Source organism: Hemibagrus wyckioides, linkage group LG06 (genome assembly GCF_019097595.1).
Source record: "Hemibagrus wyckioides isolate EC202008001 linkage group LG06, SWU_Hwy_1.0, whole genome shotgun sequence".
NCBI lineage: Eukaryota > Metazoa > Chordata > Actinopteri > Siluriformes > Bagridae > Hemibagrus > Hemibagrus wyckioides.
This window is the reverse complement of record NC_080715.1, coordinates 33102386-33122308: the sequence shown is the minus strand read 5'-3', so window position 1 is coordinate 33122308 and position 19923 is coordinate 33102386. Positions and strand designations below refer to the sequence as shown.

The following is a 19923-nucleotide window of genomic DNA, read 5'->3' as shown; positions in this document are numbered from 1 at the left end:
AGTGGGAAATGTTTATTAAATCCTTTAAATCCTTTATTAAATGTTTATTAAATCCTGGCCCAAGAGATAGATGGAGTTTTAATTTAAGAAGGTGATTTAAATCTGGTAATAAACCCAAAATTAGATACCACCAGCCACGGTAACAGAGACAGATATCACAGTGTGTTAGGAATCTTACTGAAGATATTAACGTGTGAACCCTGTAAGTAGGTTATAGGTTATAGCCGTTCTTCAGCACCACACAAAGTCCACTCACAAATGGACTATTTTTTGATAATTAAAGGGGATTAACATAAAGTGAAAGAATGTGAAATCTGTGCAGTTGACTTATCTGATCATCATGCTATTTAAAAAATAGCTTAAAAAATCTACTTAAAAAAATGGGAAAAATTGAAATCCATATTATTAAGATTGTTTAACTGGACCCGTGCAGAAGGGAGACTACCTCCATTATGGAAGAAAGCCGTCATAATACTCACAGAAGAAGGTAAGAATAAAGAACTTTGTGGTTAGACCGTTCTCTATTCTAAATGCAGCAATTATTTGTAAAAGATTTGAAACTTTTACCTGACCTAACTGACGAGGACCAAACTGGGTTTCTTAAGAACCGGCAAACCCGTAATAATGTTAGGAGAACATTATATATCTTAGAGCATATCAGAGAAAACCATGCCTGTCCACTGATGTAAATGGAGTTGGTCTGTATAGTATATTAAATTCAATTCAATTTATTTGTATAGTGCCTTTCACAATGGACATTGTCTCAAAGCAGCTTTACAAAAGAAGAGAAACAGAGAAAGGAGAGAAAAAAATTATCTTAAATTATTAAATTATTTTATCCTTATTTTTATCCCCAGTGAGCAAGCCTGTGGCGACGGTGGTAAGGGAAAACCCCCTGTGATGATATGAGGAAGAAACCTTGAGAGGAACCAGGCTCAGAAAGGAACCTCATCCTCATTTGGGTGACACTTCTATTAGGTCAATGTAGTTTCTGAGGTCATTATAGACACTAATTCCTTGCTGTCACAAGCTGACAGATGTAATGGCAGATCTGTGACGGTGTTATAGTCCCCAAGTGGCTCTGTCCACGGCTGTCTCCTGGTCAGGCTGTCCACACAGATCCATCCACAGCATCATTGAGCACCACCAAGCGATGAGACGATATAAGAATGTGTTTGAACGCTGCGCGCGCATCTTTTGCAGCCCCTCGCGCAGCTCATGTTCAACTTTTCCAAGCAGCGCAGCTCATCAATGTCACTCACAGAACATTGGACCAATCAGAAAGCCCCAGATTCTGTGTGAATGTGTTATTCTGTGTGAATGCTTTATTCTGTGTGAATGCGTTATTCTGTGTGAATGCTTTATTCTGTGTGAATGCGTTATTCTGTGTGAATGCGTTATTCTGTGTGAATGCTTTATTCTGTGTGAATGCGTTATTCTGTGTGAATGCGTTATTCTGTGTGAATGCTTTATTCTGTGTGAATGCTTTATTCTGTGTGAATGCGTTATTCTGTGTGAATGCTTTATTCTGTGTGAATGCGTTATTCTGTGTGAATGCGTTATTCTGTGTGAATGCTTTATTCTGTGTGAATGCGTTATTCTGTGTGAATGCTTTATTCTGTGTGAATGCTTTATTCTGTGTGAATGTTTTATTCTGTGTGAATGCTGTATTCTGTGTGAATGTTTTATTCTGTGTGAATGCTTTATTCTGTGTGAATGTTTTATTCTGTGTGAATGTTTTATTCTGTGTGAATACTTTATTCTGTGTGAATGCTTTATTCTGTGTGAATGTTTTATTCTGTGTGAATGCTGTATTCTGTGTGAATGCTTTATTCTGTGTGAATGCTTTATCTGCATGTTTACAGTGTCCGGTGTTTATTGTGTAAAGAGCGCTGCGTTACTCCTCATTCACAATGTAATTATAGACACCGGTAGTAGTTGTAGTGTAAGACTGTTAAGTACTGTCAAATTAAAACAGTTTGATCAAAATAAACAAACAATATTTGTTTTCAATCAGTATTTGTTATGAAATAAAAATAATGCAATGCAAAATTTCTGGAAGACTGATGGATCATAACTTGGTAGTCTAGTAGTTCTGCCTCTTTAAGAAACACAGTTTGTGGTTTAAGTTTTAAAAGGTCAAAAGTTTTCTGCTGAAAAGCTGGAAAAAACATTGTGGTAGTGTAAAGTTTTAGTTTTACGTAACACCCAATGTGTAAATTTAATTTGAAATAAAAATAAAAAGGTATTTAAAAATGTGGTGTTTTTATCCAATTCATCGATTAATTGAAACAATAATTACCTGATTATTCAATTATGGAAATAATCGTTAGTTACAGCCCTAAAAAAAGGAAGGAAAATTGTTAAGTGAGAAATATTTGCAGTGATGAGAGTGTTTACTCTTAAATTTAAAGACGATGCACGTAATGAGATTTGTCTAGATAGTCTGTAAGATAAGTAACATATCCCATCCTTGCAGTCAGAGCACAGGGTTGGCCACGATGCAGCGCCCCTGGAGCAGGGTGGGTTGGGGACCTTGCTCAAGGGCCCAACGGTCAACCCTGATCTTCCGGTCAACGACCCAGAGCTTTAACCACTTGAGCTACCACCTCCCCGATAGTGATAATGGCAATGAATGATGTAATTGTGAGACTCTTCTCTGCTATCAGCATTAATGCAATGTTAAGTAGCACATTGTTGTATAATAGCAATGAAACTCATTTCTAAAGATAATGAAAATGAACAATTTAAACTGCACAGTATATTCCAGATATAAAAGTGAACTTATGCATGCATGACATGACCTGAAGTCCATCAGCTGAGATTTACATGATTTTATTCTTGCTATGTGTAAATTTAACACGAGTGGAATACTTTTCCAAATTGGCAGAATTTTCATGAACACCAATTTTCTTTTTTGTAAATCCTCATACTAATGATTTAGGCATGATCAGCTCATGACTCGGATATATTATAGTCAGTGTTTTTCAGAGCACATTATCCTTCAGCAAAGGGTCAGTGCCTTCTGCCCTTGGGGAATACCGTTGCCATGGCAACTTCCTCTACAGTCTTCTCTTCCATTTCTCCAGGGTCCAGTTCTGATACTCGCATGCCTGTTGTTGGGGGCTTTCGGCGGTGGACAGGGCTTAGTTAGCATGGCTACTCTTACTGGTCTGCTGCTACACACAGCTCAATATGGAGCAGTGATTTCTGTGCTATTTGCATTAATGCAACATCAAGCAATAAATCTTCTTCTTCTTCTTCTTCTTATTATTATTATTTTAAAGAAACCCAAATTTTAAATAAATAAATCATCTGAAAAGAAAGGGTCCATAATTCTGTCTTGCATACATCACTTCACTGTTCATGGCACCTCTGAGTCAACTGGATAACTGACAGTTCTGCTCCACTGATCTTAGTTGTTCAAGTGTAGTTCCAGGTGTGCGTACTTTACTTCTACATTACATTACAATCTACATTGTCTTTAAACATCACATGATCACAAGCATACTTTATATCTTTCTCTTTCTCTCTCTGTCGAGCTATACGTCCCACTCCTGAGCTCCCAGTGTTTTGAATTTCCAGTGTGACCAGTGGCTCTACCCCTGGTCTCGTCACTTGGTGGTGCTCAATGATGCTGTGGATGGATCTGTGTGGACAGCCTGTGACCAGGAGACAGCCATGGACAGAGCCACTTGGGGATTTTCAACCCGTCACAGATCTGCCATTACATCTGTCAGCTTGTGACAGCAAGGAATTAGTGTCTATAATGAACTCAGAAACTACAGTGACCTAATATTTCCTCATGGGCCCTTGATTGCTGTTGTAGAAAGGACATTAATTAGTTAGTAACATTATTTACTGTCCAGTGTCACCCAAATGAGGATGAGGTTCCCTTCTGAGCCTGGTTCCTCTCAAGGTTTCTTCCTTATATCATCACAGGGAGTTTTTCCCTGCCCCCGTCACCTCAGGCTTGCTCATTAGGGATAAAATAGTTTCATAATTTAAGTGAATTTTTGTTCCCCTTTCTCTGTTTCTCTTCGTTTGTAAAGCTGCTTTGAGACAATGTCCATTGTAAAAGGCACTATGCAAATGAATTGAGTTGAATTTACCATTAATTGCACTGGGACATTTCTCTGTGTGTCCCTCTGCTCATCCGGGTTTTACATGTTAAATTCCACATCCTAGTTGTTTCAGCAGCAGCCATGGCAAATGATAGTTTTCAAAAACATATCTTCTGACTTGATTTTTGCTCCTGGTTATAGCGAACAGCTCACTGCCCAGGGTTGCCAGATTGGACTGAAGATTTCCAGCCCAACTACAGCTTAAAAGCCGTCCATGTAAAAAAAAAAAAAAATACTGTGATAATTAATACAATAACAAACAGAAAACCCGAAACAAAAAGGGTAGTGCAAAGGGAAATATTTAGACACACACATATATATAAACATGCTTATCTTTTTATAGGGACATAGAACTGACGAGAACGTCTCTTGAAATATTATAGAAAGGGTCGCACTCCCATTCATTACTATAGGACTTTCTATATTTACCCCATTTTGCGATGATGATGATTAAAAACACTTACAGCTTTACTAATAACTTTGTGATATTGGCTTTAATGAGTACAACGATTACAACAACCCGCCAATCAGGATTGCAGTCTGACTGGACAGGACTCTCCTCAACCTTACTGGCTAAACTGAACCATATAAGTAAAACGTCAACATTACATATTATACTTTATTGTAAAGTTCGTTTAAATGGAAAATTTTAAAATTTAAAGTTTATAGTCCAAAAATAAAAACCCGCCCAATTTGGCTACACTGTCACTGCCTCCGAGACTCCACCCTGAAGTTCCACTCCAGTCCGCATGGTGGAGGTAATGCGCCTGATGGCTGCAGTTCCAACCTGCAGAAGTAGAAAAGGCTTTCCCTCTTTACCTGACTGAGCTAATCGTCTCCGCTTTAAACTATTCCTAATAGAGTTTACGTTACTGTGAGGATTTAAAACTCTTCTCTGCTTTCCAGGCTGAGGTAAGTTTAACTGTCTTTCTGTGTTTTAGAGATTCTTGGTCATATTTCACATGCACATATACGCTGAGACATCATGGACACCTGTGGCCTAATATACTGCTGGACTTCTGCGAGCCGCTCGGACCCGCTGAGGCGTGGACACTACAGGACCTGTAACAGCTCTCTGTGGGATCTGGCACCAAGACATTAGCGATAGATCCCTCAGTGCTGTGAGTTGTGAAGTTGATCTCCTGAACATCTGTCTCGTTCCAGCACATCCCTCAGAGCTGGGGAATCTGGTCGCCATGGCAACACCTCCAACTCCTCGTCATGTTCTTCAAACCATTCTCAAACATCGGAGCTAATTTATCAATCTTTAATAAATGTGTGTGTAAATTATGGCATAAACTGAACAGATTTTTTTTCAGATTCACAGAAAGTTTAATCTGATTAATGCTAATCATCTGTAAATGACCATTAATGCTAATCATCTGTAAATGACCATTAATGCTAATCGTCTGTAAATGACCATTAATGCTAATCATCTGTAAATGACCATTTGTCAAATGCACAGACACCTGGAGAATGAAATGAGCGATCAGAGTAAACTCTGGAAAAACAGAAGTGGAACTTTTCTGACTCAAATCTATGCAAACAAAAATATTTATTATTACTATTATTAACAATAACAATAATAATAATAATCAGAATCAGCCATATGGTTATGGCTCTTTGTTGTTTGCTAGTCCCTGGTCTAGTGAAGTAGCATTAGTTTTTGACTCCAGATCTCTTCTGTAAATGGTTATGGGCATCTGATTAATACTGTAACAATAATAAAAAATGAACGATTTAAGCTGCACAGTATATTCCAGATATAAAAGTGAAGTTATCCATGCAGGACGTGATCTGTAGTCCAACAGTTGAGGTTTATATGATGTAGTCTTCTTATGTGTAAATTTAACACTAGTAAGATAATAAATAAATGCTTTTCCAAATGGTCATGAGGGACCAGTTTTCTTTTTGTAAATCCTCATACCATAACGCATAATCAGCTCCATATTCAGCCTGATGTATGATTGTCAGTGTGTTTCAGAGCTGTTTGGATGTCTGGAGGAAGTTCCCTCAACCACCTGGGTTCCTGACCAGTGAAGATGTTTTTTTGCAGGTCTGATGGTGGGATCAGTGGAGCGGTGCCGGAGGGTCCGAGGGAGCGTGGTGGAATGAGGGAAGTGATAAGAGGTTTGAAGTAAGTGAGTCCTGGTCTGTTTTTGGTTTTGTAGGCAAACATCAGTGTATTAAATCTGATACAGCAGCTACTGGGAGCCAGTGGAGAGAGCAATGGGGTGGTGTGGAAGAAAGGAAGGTTGAAAACAAGTCAGTTTCAGAGGTGGAATAACTCTCAGAGGCAGAGCTTCTAGGAACGCTCTTAGTGGTCCAGTCTTGAAATGGAGTAGAAATAGAAACTGAAGTACCTTAGTGAGTGACCTGTGTGTACATAATATTATTAAATAAAGGAAACAACTGATTAGCTATTATTAAAATGTCCCTATAATCGGTTATACAGTTCACTCTGATATGTATTAGGAAGGTCTTGTCCGTTTTGGGAAACAGACCACATGTGTGGTAATGGGTTTCTATGCTGTGGATATGTGGGAGTGTGCATTTTGTGGATGTGGGAGTGTGCATTTTCCTATTTCTTTAGCCAGATAGCTACACTATTAAGCCCAGAGATGTGGAGGAAGGGCTGGTTGAGTAACTGCTAGAGGAAAAAAAAGTTGAATTTTCTTTTCACAGTATTTTATGGCAACGTTATTAATTCAGCAGCCTTGAATCATGGTTTTATTTTTATACATCATCATCGTCGTCATCATACTCCATCATGCAGAATTGTTTTTAAACACAAGTGTGACTTACACGTCCAGCACATAAGACAGGTTTTGATTTTAAGCAGCTCCACTGTGAGATGAGAGCTCTTCCACACTGTACGTTAGTGTTGAACTCTCACTCTACACAATGGTGTGAATTGGTAGAATAGATACTGAAGTTCAATCAAGCTGAATGAAATGAGGCAGCAGTAGAATTCGGCCCACAGGTCTTCAGTCTATGTTTTATTCATGTATTATGTGATTTGGAGGGATGAAGCCAAACCCAGCATCCCCTAAACCTGGCTTCCAGATGAGTAAAGGGTTTGGCCGATGTGTAAAGTTAATATATCTTAATCATATATATCATATATATATCATACCTTAATGGTGTTTCACTCAGACTAAAATACACATTTAAAGCCTGTTTAAAATGCACACAGTGGGAGATGAAGAGCCGACTGTAGTGACTGGACTCATGCACTGGTACTGCTGACACCAAGTCTCATTTTCTTTGTATGTGGATAGCTTTGTATTATTTAAGGTGCATAATAATGAACACAGTCTACAGACTGTTCAGTTTAGGGTATGAACAGTTAATTAGGAATTCATATACACTTTATTCATTCATTCATATTCATTTGATTGGACCATGTTGTTTCTGTGACACTCTGTACATCACGTCTCAGTCCCATTTTTATTCTTTTACTGGTTTCAAACATATTGTTTTTCACCTAACAGTAATAAACATGAAATGAACTTCATATCAACATTTTTACGTAAGAAATGCATCTTATGTAGAAATGGAAAATTCCTCGTCCGATTAAAAATGTAGTTTAACGACAGTTGTCATGTATAACTTTATACAACTTTATACTCATGTATAATATTTCCGTAGGTCAAAAGAGTTATAAATATAATGAGCTCAGCTGGAGGCAGACAGCACTCTTCCAGAAAGGCTTCAGCTCCAGATTCTGCTTGTTCACAGGTAAAAACTAACAATGATTAGTGTGAGAAATCAGTAACATGCTGTTAAAGCTCTTTTATAGCCATGCTTCACATGGCCATGGGCTTTCCTGCTAGTCATCCATAACTAGCAGGTAATTAGCCATAATTAGCAATCTATAGTCTTTATAGTTATAATCAGCTTTAGTGTTCTTGTCGTTTGCTCTTTAGCTGTGTGAGGACATGAAAACAGAGACTTCAGATGGAGGTACAGAATGCATTGTGGAGAAAGAGGAGAACCTGGAGCTGAGCATCAGTAACCATGGAAACGACTTCACCAAGACTCCTGATGTTAAGATCTCCATTAAAGAGGAAGAAGCTGATGATAAAGATTTCCTATGTAAGACATCAGGACACTTTACTCTAGTCTGGAGCCCAGTAACACTCCAAAATCTATAAATTCAGAATAGTGTGATTTGGGACTGAGCCTCAGTTTCTAATTATTTACTCAGTAGTGTGAACTGGCAGCTTTATGTCTGGTCTCTGGTTTGGGAAACGTGGAACAGCCTCTAAGAACTTAAGAGAGATTGTAAACATCGTAAAAATTTTCTACTTACTCCCCAGTCCTTCTGTTCACTTTACACTGGGATAGGACTCCTTCTCTTATTACAACAGTAAAATTCTGTTCTGTTTTTTTTCCTGCCTGGTTTTAATGGTTAGCAATAGTTACACATTTTACTATCTAATTTGACTTTCTGAGAAATCTGGAACATTTTGGTAGGATACATTATTTGGCATGTATGGTTAAACACAAAAGATTTGTTTAAAAATATACTGGGCATCATTTCTCCTCATTGTTATGTTTTCTCTTTTTCTAGATTGTGAAGTTTGCCAGTCCTTCTTTTTTAACAAATGTGAGGTTCATGGTCCAGCAGTCTTCATTCCTGACGCTCCTGTTCCCATGGGGGTCACTGACCGAGCCAGACAAACTCTTCCTTCTGGACTCGAGATTCAGAAGTCCGGTATTCCCGATGCAGGTCTGGGAGTGTTTAATAAGGGGGAGAGTGTTCCAGTTGGTGCACACTTCGGACCCTACCAGGGAGAGCTGGTAGACAGAGAGGAAGCCATGAACAGTGGCTACTCTTGGGTGGTAAGTTATTATTCATTTACTTATCCATTTACTTCAAAACATTGATCACATAACTGGTTTTGATCCAAGATGGTGGAGTGGCAAAAGCATGCAGCGACCACTTCAGATCCAAAATGGTGCAATTCTTGTCTTTAGCCTGACCTATTCAAGGAAAATGGACATCAGAGAAACCAGTGCTCATATCTATGATCACCAGACACTGATGCGGTTTAGAAATCATGCAGCAGCCTGCATAATGATCTCCTGGAGAAGCTGCGTGATCTCGGCTTGCTGCCAGGACAGTGCCTCCAGTCCTCAGTGTCACCTAATGCTGGTGGCTGAGAGAGGGGACGTCAGAAGAGGTGTGCGTAAAAGCCGAAAGACTGAAAGAGGGCGGGAGCCCGTGCAAGCATAAAAATAAATTATTGTCAGCCGACTCTCCAGTCCATCCTGTTCCCCACTGTTTTTTCCCGGACAATAAACCAGATTACATCTGATTCCAGCAGACTACACGACATGAGTTTAGAGACTGCTGTGTCTTTTTCATGTGGCTTAGTTCGAGATTCCGCCATTCAGCTAGACGGACTCCCTCCACCTGACCCTTACCCACTTGGGGAGAAAAAGGACACGTTTGTATGAATAATGTTCACAGTCTTCACTTCAGCATTCAACACTATCATTTGTCAGCATCTATTTGAAAAGTTGAGCCTGCTGGGCATCCCTGTGCAACTGGTCCTGGACTTCCTGACCTCAGTCAGTCTGGATTGGGAACAGCATCCCCAACACCCCTACACTGAAGGACCTCCTCAGGGCTGTATGCTCAGTCCACTGCTGTTCACTCTGTTGGCTCAGAACTCAAACCACATCATCAAGATTTCCATAAAGTACCTTGAGCCATCATACAGAGAGAAGGTGCAACAGCTAACATTCTGATATAAAGACAACAAGCTATCTCTAAAAATGGACAAAACACACAGACAGTTGTTGACTTCAGGAGAGCACAGACCGCCCATTTTCTGCTGAATATTTGACTGATCCTTTGTGGAGATCAGCAAGAGCAGCAAATTTCTTGGTGTTTACCTGGCGGAGAACCTCATTCGGTCCCTCAACACTGGCTCCATTACCAGAAAAGCCCAGCAGCATCTCTACTTTCTGCAAAGGCTGAGTAAAGCTTATCTCCCACCCCCATCCTGACAACATTCTACAGAGGGACTATTAAGAGCATCCTGAGTGTGGTTTCCTGACTAACTGTCCTTTATGTTTACATCTGGAGTATATTTGCTTGAACTTTACTCAACGACAGAATTGTATACTGGTTGTGCTATTCAGCATACTCTATTGTATGGTATTGCTCTGTACAGTCTGTCATGCTCTGTCTTCTGTCTTACACTGTTTGCACACATGCACTTTGAACTGTGTTCGTGTACTTGGTTCTTATTCTTCTGTATTGTTTCTATGTAGCTATGCATTTTTATGTAAGACCATGGTCCTGGAAATATATTATTTCGTTTCACTATTTACTGCATCAACTGTATATTGTTGAAACAATAATAAAAAACTTCCTGACTTGACTAGTGTACATTCATTATCCCTCATTTTGTACAAGAGTAAAGAAATGGATGGAATCAGTATTGTTTCTCTTGAGTCTTAGGTTCACCTAATGAGTCTCATCTCCAGACCCCTGTTCTCTATAATTGTAACATACACTTAGTTACCCTTTATAAACAAAAATAGGTACCACTGTTTCAGTTTGCTAGTCCAGAGGCATTGCCCCATATAACTCCATGCAGCACTGAAGAGGCCTGTTAATCCTATCATCAACTCCAACCCTGCCCAAAGTGCCTTTAACAGCTCTAGCTGAATCTCATCCATACCTTCAGCCTTGACATTTTGCAGATTTCTAACCACATTATTAATTTCATGCTTGTAAGTGGACTTCAGAACTGCCTCTGATGGGCTGGGGAGTTTTTGTTTTAAAGGAGAATGTTAACTGTTCCAAGTTTGGTGGAGGAGAGATTATGGAATGGGGCTGTTTTTAAGGGGTTGGGTTAGGCCCCTTACTTTCAGTGGAGGAAAATGTTAATGCTTCAGCATACCAAGACATTTTGGACAATGCTATGCTTCTGATTTTGTGGGAACAGTTCTTTTCTATTTCAGCATGACTGTGCTTCAGTGCATAAAGCAAGGTCCATAAAGACATGGTTCGATGAGTTTAGATTGGAAGAACTTGACTGGCCCGACATGATGAACTGGGACAGAGATTGTGAGCTAGGCCTTCTCGTCCAACATCTGTGCCTGACCTCATAAATGCTCTACTGGACGCAATGTCACTGAAGTCCCCTACTGGTGTAAAGGTCAGAGGTTGCAATACTTTTGTCTTTTAGTGTATCACCTACCTAAACCTTACTGCAGGCCAACTACTCCCCTTCATGGCAATGGTTTTCCCTATTGGCCAACAGGATCGTGTGCCCTCCCACACTGCCTTTACAAAACGAAGAGTTCAACATCTGTGGGATGTGCTGAACAAACAAGTCTCATCCATGGAGGCCCCACCTAGCAAGTTGCATGACTTAAAGGAGCTGCTGATATTGTCAGATAGAGCCCATATCTGTTGTGGTAGCAGAAAGGGGCCTACAAAATATTAAGGTGGTTTTAATTTGTGGCTGCTTGGTGAATACTATATGCTGATTTTAATGGATAACAAATGTGCCTTTTTTGCAGATATACATAAGTAGGCAGTATGAAGAATACATAGATGCCAAGAGAGACATGCATGCTAACTGGATGAGGTGAGAAATACGCTGGTCTTTATTAAATATTTCATTTAAAAATTTTGTATTTGTTGGTGGCATGATATCCTTGCTTTCTCTCAGTTTATATTTCTAACATATAGGTATCTTTGTTCCCCTTTCTGCCACTTACTTGCCTCCAACTTTTAGGTATGTAAATTGTGCTCCTCGTGTTGGAGAGCAAAATCTAGTGGCATTTCAGTATCGAGGGAGTATTCTGTACCGTTGCTGTCGACCCATTCATCCAGGACAGGAGCTTTTGCTGTGGTATGAAGAGAATTATGCCAGAGATCTAGGCCCTACATTTCACCACTTCTGGAATAAAAAGTGCTCTTCGAAGGGTAAGGGCCATACATAGTGATTCTAGAGTACTTTGGTCTTAAAACTAATTTTATTATTATAACCTTTAGTATAAAACCTCAATTGTGTTAGGCTACGGTCTTCTTGAACTCTTAGAATGAGGTTAAGGAATATGTGTACATTGAGGTTTTCCTTAGCAGGAACACAGGACCACTGAACTAGAACTTCTTTCCTTTTTCATTCTGCAAGAGGTGATGCGAAGCACACTGTTTCTCTATACCTATTCAAGGTACCTATACCTATACCAATTAAGGTCAAAACCTTAGACTGAAGTAGTACATTGATTGATGTGTAAAGTTATACAAATGCCTTCCTAACACAAGGGACAGCTTCTTTGTAGAATTATTATTTACGCTGATGGGGTAATACAGTGCCACTATTTCAGAGTCAAAGTCAAAGAAGCTTTATTGTCACTTCAACCATGTATAGCAGATGCAGTACACAGTGAAGTGAAACAACGTTCCTCCTAGACCAGAGGTGCTACACAGAACACAGACAAAGTACAGTGACGCAGACAAACATAGAGCTATAACATAGAGATAAAAAAATTAAACTATAATTTAAAAATTAAAATTAAACTATACTTAAGGTGCAGTCTTTAAGAACTAGACATACAACAGAAGTGCACAGGAAGACAAGACAAGACAAGACAGTGCAGACAAACAACATATAGGCCGACTTTGTGCAATGAACAAGACAATGTTAGTCAATGAAAGAACAGTGTATACAGTGATTGCAGATATTAAAGCGACACATGTAAACAGGATTAATATAAATGTAAAGTGACATGTTCGTGCAAACAGGACAATTTAGCGTGTGTGCGTGTGTGTGTCTGACTATGTCCAGCACAGTTCAGTTCTTTTTTTTTGTGCGTATGTGTTATGTATGTGTGTGTGTCTGTGTCCAGTACAGTTCAGTTCTCCTTTGAGATCAGATCTTGGTTGTACTTGTGTGTGTGTGCATGTGTGTGTGCATGTGCGTGTGTCCAGCTCAGCTCAGTTCTCTGTTGAGATACCTGATTGCCTGAGTACTTGTTTAGTGCTTTATTAGGAATCCTTCATGCAATGAATGTCAAGGACCATCCACTGGATCGCCAGATACCCCTCCTCTATGTGCTGTTCTTAGTCTCCCTTACTAAGAGCTTCTGGCCTAAGTTCAGCAGCGGGTGCATCTACCCAGTCCATCATTTGGGACTAAAAGGCCCCTAGCCGTCTGTCTGATGCATCAGTTTGCAGAATAAAAGTGAGAAATCTTAGGAGAAAGCAACAGTACACTCCCATACATAACCACTTTAATCTGGCAGAAAACCCACTCCTGGCTCTGTCCACTGGACTGGTTCAGCAAGCACTCCTTTTTCTATCCAGGTCAATCAGCAGGCTACAATATATCCAGCCAGCCTCAAACAAACTTAAAATCAAACTGTTAGTAATGCAGGACTGTAAATAGGCATTTATCAGGTGATTATGTATCATCACTGCCATGATAAAATATTGAAAATGTTACTGTTAAAGTCAGCTGTTAAAGCATGCAATAAATGTACTCTCACACACACACACACACACACACACATAGGAAAGTTGCCTAAACACAGGCCAGTGGCACTATTTAAAAAGAAATTTTGCTCTCCTTTCTTTCTGGCATGCAAATTTCTGCTTCTGGTTAAAGTCAGTCATCTCAGTCACCAGTCTCTTTTCCAGTGACAGCATGGACAATGCATTAAATAAGAAGTGCTGGAAAAGCACAGAATTTGCAGGTTGGGTCGATCTGGTAAAAGCTCCTTGATTCTTTTCTTCTCTTCATCCGAACACCTTGTGAAAGATATTTTGCTTGCTTTCATATTAAGCAGCACCTGCCTGTTAACTGACCATCTGCTGCGTGGTAATGAGACTGAGAATGGTCCAATCACATAAGACCAAATATAAAAAAAAACAATATTGATTCACTAACAAGAAAAGTGGGCGGGTTCGGGGTGCAGAGTGCTGTGCCCAAGGACAATTTGAAACAAGCCAATCAGAGGTCAGCTTATGACATGCTTTTCAAAACTTTACGGAGCTACACACTCATTTGGGCACCCCATACACACACACAAATGAACAAAATATGTATGTATGACTAAATGATTTTATTTCATTATCAGAATATATAATTATTGTTAACGTGTTAAAGTAGCACTCTTCTTTGGCTAATTTTAAGGGGGTGGCGCCCCAGCATTTCAGTTTCCTGAAATTTGTCCACATGGGGGCTGTATACCAGAAAAAAAAACAGAGAAAAACAACTCAAATGCTCTAAATTTTGGAACAAAAGCAGACGTTTCAACCAAACTTCTTCTGAAATAGCAAGGACACTAGCTGAGAAAGCATGAAACCTGTGTGTCAGCCATTTTGGTTTTGGCCATCTTGGTATTATTTTTTGTTCAGTGGTGTTCTATTTCAAAAACCTACTTTTGCAAGCTAGTCCTAGTCCGTTAATCCAAATGATATCATGGGCAAATGATAATGGCCACTGTGGTGTCATACACATTGTTGGTATTAGCAATCTTAGGTATGCACCAAGTTTTAATGAAATTTGGGCACTTGGGGGTACTATAGCATAATACAAAATTTGTTATTCTTCATCAAATTTAAGGATCTTCTCTGGGAATGTATAAAATCTCCATTCGTTTCATTCAACTTTAATTTTGTCTAAATCACAATTAAACATCCTCAGTTATGGCCCATTATGAGGTTTTGTGAAATACCTCTTTAGACAATTGTCTTTAGGATATATGAATATGGCAGCAGTGTACCCACAAACTCACCATGAACTTGAAAGTGCCTTAAAGGAAAATGCAGTGTGGTGGTTCATTGTACATGCTTACCATAAGGTTTAGTGGAGTTTGGTCACTTTAGGATGCTATACTGATAAACAGCTTTAAACAGCCATGTGTCCATAGACTGACTTGTCTGCCTAGTTGCCTTGAGGTGCTTGGCCCTTTCACTGCAGCTTGCAGCTCTATTTTTTTTTTTAAATTTGGAAAATGTTTTGCTTGAAAAGAGTGCTTATGTTATCTTTCTTTAAAATAAATGCTGTTTTGTTCGACATTTTCTAATGTAGTGAAATTCATATGCTTGTAAGTGTGGCTTAAGTTCAAAATGCTTACTGTACATTAATATTCTCTTGTGGTGTTTGTAATTTTAATTATAATGTTGATAATGTTTTTACTTAACCTCAAAACATTTTATTTCTTCTTTACATTGGCAAAGTTTCCAACGATAGTGTTGTAATATGTTTGCATTAAATGTTCAGTTGCTGATTATGTATTTTTTTCTTTGAATTCTTCAGAACTAAGTGATGTGCTGTTGCCAGTCTTCTCCTGCTCCTTGTGCACAGTTTCCTATACATCTCAAATTTACCTGGACAAACACATGAAGAGATGCCACTACGAGGAATATTTAAAACTGCAGGAGTCGGGACAGATTAAATATGAGGTTCAGATGCCCACAGAAGGTCCCAGATGTCAGCAAGCATCATCTGATACTCTCAGTTTGGACACTTCTCACAAAGAAATTCATAAGGAAATTCATCACTGCTCAGACTGTGGAAAAAGATTTACTCATCTGGGTAATCTCCAACGACACCAAAACATTCACAAAGGAGTCAAGTCACATCACTGCACACAATGTGGAAAGAGTTTTAATCGGAAGGATCATCTTCAACAACACCAGCGCATTCATGCAGGAGAAAAGCTTCATCACTGCTCACAGTGTGGAAAGACTTTTAATCATCAGAGTCATCTTCAACAACACCAGCGCATTCACACCGGAGAGAAGCCGTATCCCTGCTCACAGTGTGGAAAGAGTTTTGCTGATCAGAGTTCTGTACAACGACACCAGCGCATTCACACGGGAGAGAAGCCGTATCAGTGCACACAGTGTGGAAAGAGGTTTCGTCATCAGGGTAATCTTCAACGACACCAACTCATCCACACAGGAGAGAAGCCGTATCACTGCTCACAGTGTGGAAAATGTTTCTCTCAACATAGTCATTTCCAACAACACCAGCGCATTCACACAGGAGAGAAGCCGTATCACTGCTCACAGTGTGGGAAGAGTTTTACTCATCAGGATAATCTTCAACAACACCAGCGCATTCACACAGGAGAGAAGCTGTATCTGTGCTCACAGTGTGGAAAAGGTTTTACTGACCCGAGCAACCTTAGACGACACCGGCGCATCCACACAGGAGAAAAGCCGCATCACTGTTCACAATGTGGAAAGAGTTTTATTCAAAAAGTTGAACTTCGGTTACATCAGCGCATCCACACAGGAGAGAAGCCGTATCACTGCTCACAGTGTGGAAAAAGTTTCTCTCACCAGAGTTATCTCAAACAACACTACCATATTCACACAGGAGAGAAGCCGTATCACTGCTCAGCGTGTGGAAAGAGTTTTATTCAGAAGAGTGCTCTTCAACAACACCAGCTCATTCACACAGGAGAGAAGACGCATCACTGTTCACAATGTGAAAAGAGTTTCACTGACCCAAGAAATCTTAAACGACACTACCGCATCCACACAGGAGAGAAGTCACATCACTGCGCACAGTGTGGGAAGAGTTTTGTTCAAAAGATTGAACTTCAGTTACACCAGCGCATCCACACAGGAGAGAAGCCGTATCACTGCTCACAGTGTGGAAAAAGTTTTAAGCGAAAGGATCATCTCCTACAACACAAAGGCATTCACACAGGAGAGAAGCCGTATCACTGCTCAGCGTGTGGAAAGAGTTTTATTCAGAAGGGTGGACTTCAACAACACCAGCGGATTCACACAGGAGAGAAGACACATCACTGTTCACAATGTGAAAAGAGTTTCGCTGACCCAAGAAATCTTAAACGACACCAGCGCATCCACACAGGAGAGAAGCCGTATAACTGCTCACAGTGTGGGAAGAGTTTTAAGCGAAAGGACCATCTCCTTCAACACAAAAGCATTCACACAGGAGAGAAGACACATCACTATTCACAGTGAGGAAATCGTTTTACTGACACGAGTAGTTTCCAAAGACTTCAGAGCATTCAAACAGGAAAGAAGCCGGTTTTACTGCTTACAGAGAATCCATTGTGTCTACACAGTCTCTATGCAATATTACACTGCCTCCATATTAGTGGTGTTAATTCTGAAAATATTACCATACTTTGTATCTTTATGTTTAAGAGTGCTGAAAGTTTTATAATTTTGAGCACTTTTTTTTTTTTTTAATTTTTGACGAAAAGGCAATATTGAAATGAAATATTTGACATCAGAAAGGTAGTAAGTAGTGATGGATTTTAAATAGTCTGACACTTCACAAATAATGTTAATGGTGATAATGACAATGTGACTGAATATGCATTTGTTGTTGTTTTGTTGTTTTAAATTGAATTGAATTGCCACCATAATGGGCCTAATATTCAAGATGGATACACTGTAAATGCATTCATTCAAAATTTCTTTACCATAGTATGTACACAATTTGTAAAAAAAAAAAAAAAATCTGCAAAATCTTTATAATAGTATAATATAATAGTAAAATAGTATAATTTGTACTAAGTTACGTATTGATTTTGTAAGTAGTTTACAATGTCACAGATATACTTCCTAAGATTGAATTGTGTATCTGCACAACCTTTTTAGACAGGCGTGAAGAAATGCAGTTTCTTTCAAAAGTATATATTTTAATTGTTTGTGTTTATCAATTTACAAATTGCAAAGTGAGTGAACAGAAGAAATATTCTATACTTGGTATGATGACCACGTGGCTTCAAACCAGCATCAATTCTTATACTTGCAGAAAGTCAGGGATTCTGTAGGATGAGAGTCAGGTGTCTCATTAACCAATTACACCAAGCAGGTACTAATGATCTGTTTCATGTGTAGGTTGAAACCCAGTCATTGAGTGAAACAGGAGCAACTGTGTAGGAGCTTAAACCTGGGTGACGAACATCAAACTCTGTACTAAGGTCAGGTTGTGGAAGTCAGTTTCATGTCACAGGTCATACTCCATGGCCAGACTGACCACAGCAACAAGACACAAGGTAGTTCTACTACATCAGCAAGACCTCTCCCAGGAACAGATCTCAAAGCAGACTGGGGTTTCAGGATTTAAAACAGAGAAACTGGTGGTGTTAATGAGCGTAGACGTAGTGGCCAAGGAAACTGAACACAGCAGATGAAAGACACAAAACAGTCATACCTCACCAAACAGCCTTTTCACACATATTTACAGACGAAGGAGAAAGACAATATGGCCAATGTCAAAGTGTTTAGTAATAAAGTGTTTTAAAGCCTTTCAGCAACGGAAGTAAGACAAAAACAGATAGAAAATCAATACAAAGTAGATCCCATTTGGGTGAAACTCATGGTACCTTCAGACTGAGTGGCCAGAGAAAAGACCTACCACCAGAGCTGAAGCTATACTGGCATGAAAAAGAGAACCTTACCTTGGCTGGAGATCTCCTCCTGAGAGGCCAAAGAGTTGGCATTTCCCATTCAGTGCAAGCAGAATTTTTTTAATAGACTCAACCATGGCCACCAACATTAGCTCAAAGTTCAGTTTACACAGATTGAAATGTGTAAATTCACGTTATTAACATTCAGTTCATTTAATATTTTTTTAAAGAGTGAGAGAAAGTGTGAGAATGAGTGGATGTGAGCTCAAACCAGCTGCCCAAATGGGAAATTGAACACTATTTTTCATTTAAAATAAACTCGAAGTCATCAAACATAAAACGTCTTGTTTTCGAATCATTTGCTGTGAGTTTCTTGCCTGTGCCTGCATTTAATTATAGTGATTTATTTTTCTTTTTGCACTGCTGCACTCGTTTGTTATATTTTTCACATTCCTATCACAGTTAATCTTTTCAGAGAGTTCTTGTTTTCTGTATAAAGACAGAAATTGGAATAAACCCACTTTGGATCTTCTTGATATCCAGCCCAAATTCAGCCAAGGTACATGAACTCTAAGTGTGGCAAATATTCAGCTTGTCCAGTGTGTGAGCTGCGGGTTGTTCAGGAATTTTTCCTCTGTCATTAGCAGTATTTTTTCCTGTGATAATTATATTTTAGTTAGCTCTCTGATGGAAATTACACGATTAGAGGTTAGCAACAGTGAGAGCAATCTTGAGTCTGTAGGGAAGAGTCTGATTAGTCTTTACATTAGCATCAATTAAAATTATTAGCAATGTTATGGGGTGTCAGGCGTTTTTAAAGGGTTTATTTGACTTAAGTCGTTTTTGACATGAGTCTTAGAATGAATTCATGGCTTAAGGCGAGGTGTTTCTGGTGTGTGTAAATGATGTGTAATGTGTACAGTTGTGGTAATGTGTTCGCCTCGGCAGTAACATCATCAAATCAGCAGCAGCAGGAGTAACCATGCCATAACTCATTACAGAGGAAAGAAGCCATCCCGGAACGTTTTGTCTGGATCAGGACAGTCATTCAGAATCTAACTCAAGTTCATGTTCTTTAGTTTGTTTATGCTGTTTATGAGCTTGTTTTTGCACTGGCCACCAAGGCATGGTTAAATGCAGAGCCAGGGCCTGTGAGTAATTATTTTATTAGTTCAAAGGATTTATTGACTTGCAAGCAAAGGCCTTTTCTATTTGTGTCAGTGGTTTCATGTAATCTTTTCTTGCAGTATTCCATTCCAACAAGAAAATGAAAATTAATTTATTAGTCATTTTCAATCATGCTATTTTTCAATTATGCTATTGCTTCAAATCTGTTATGTATAAGATTAGTCAGGACACTGTTAGGTTTCTGTATGTAAAGTGTTATGACAGTATTTATATGCTAGTAAGCAGGGCA

General features: G+C 39.2%; 1 protein-coding gene across 3 annotated transcripts; it reads left to right on the top strand.

Moving 5' to 3' along the window:
* The first annotated feature begins 4879 nt into the window (after positions 1–4879).
* Positions 4880–18846, top strand: LOC131354754 (zinc finger protein ZFP2-like). 3 transcript variants are annotated; one of them, XM_058392741.1, is made up of 8 exons: positions 4880–5036; positions 6181–6261; positions 7776–7865; positions 8054–8222; positions 8701–8972; positions 11673–11740; positions 11891–12081; positions 15422–18846. In XM_058392741.1, exons 3-8 carry the CDS (start codon positions 7797–7799, stop codon positions 17104–17106), a joined length of 2454 nt encoding a protein of 817 aa, XP_058248724.1. In that variant the 5' UTR covers positions 4880–5036; positions 6181–6261; positions 7776–7796; the 3' UTR covers positions 17107–18846. The 3 variants fall into 3 exon arrangements, with proteins under 3 accessions (XP_058248724.1, XP_058248723.1, XP_058248725.1); XM_058392740.1 differs by having other exon boundaries at positions 4885–5036; positions 6099–6261; XM_058392742.1 differs by having other exon boundaries at positions 4902–5036; positions 6109–6261.
* The last annotated feature ends 1077 nt before the right edge of the window (positions 18847–19923 follow it).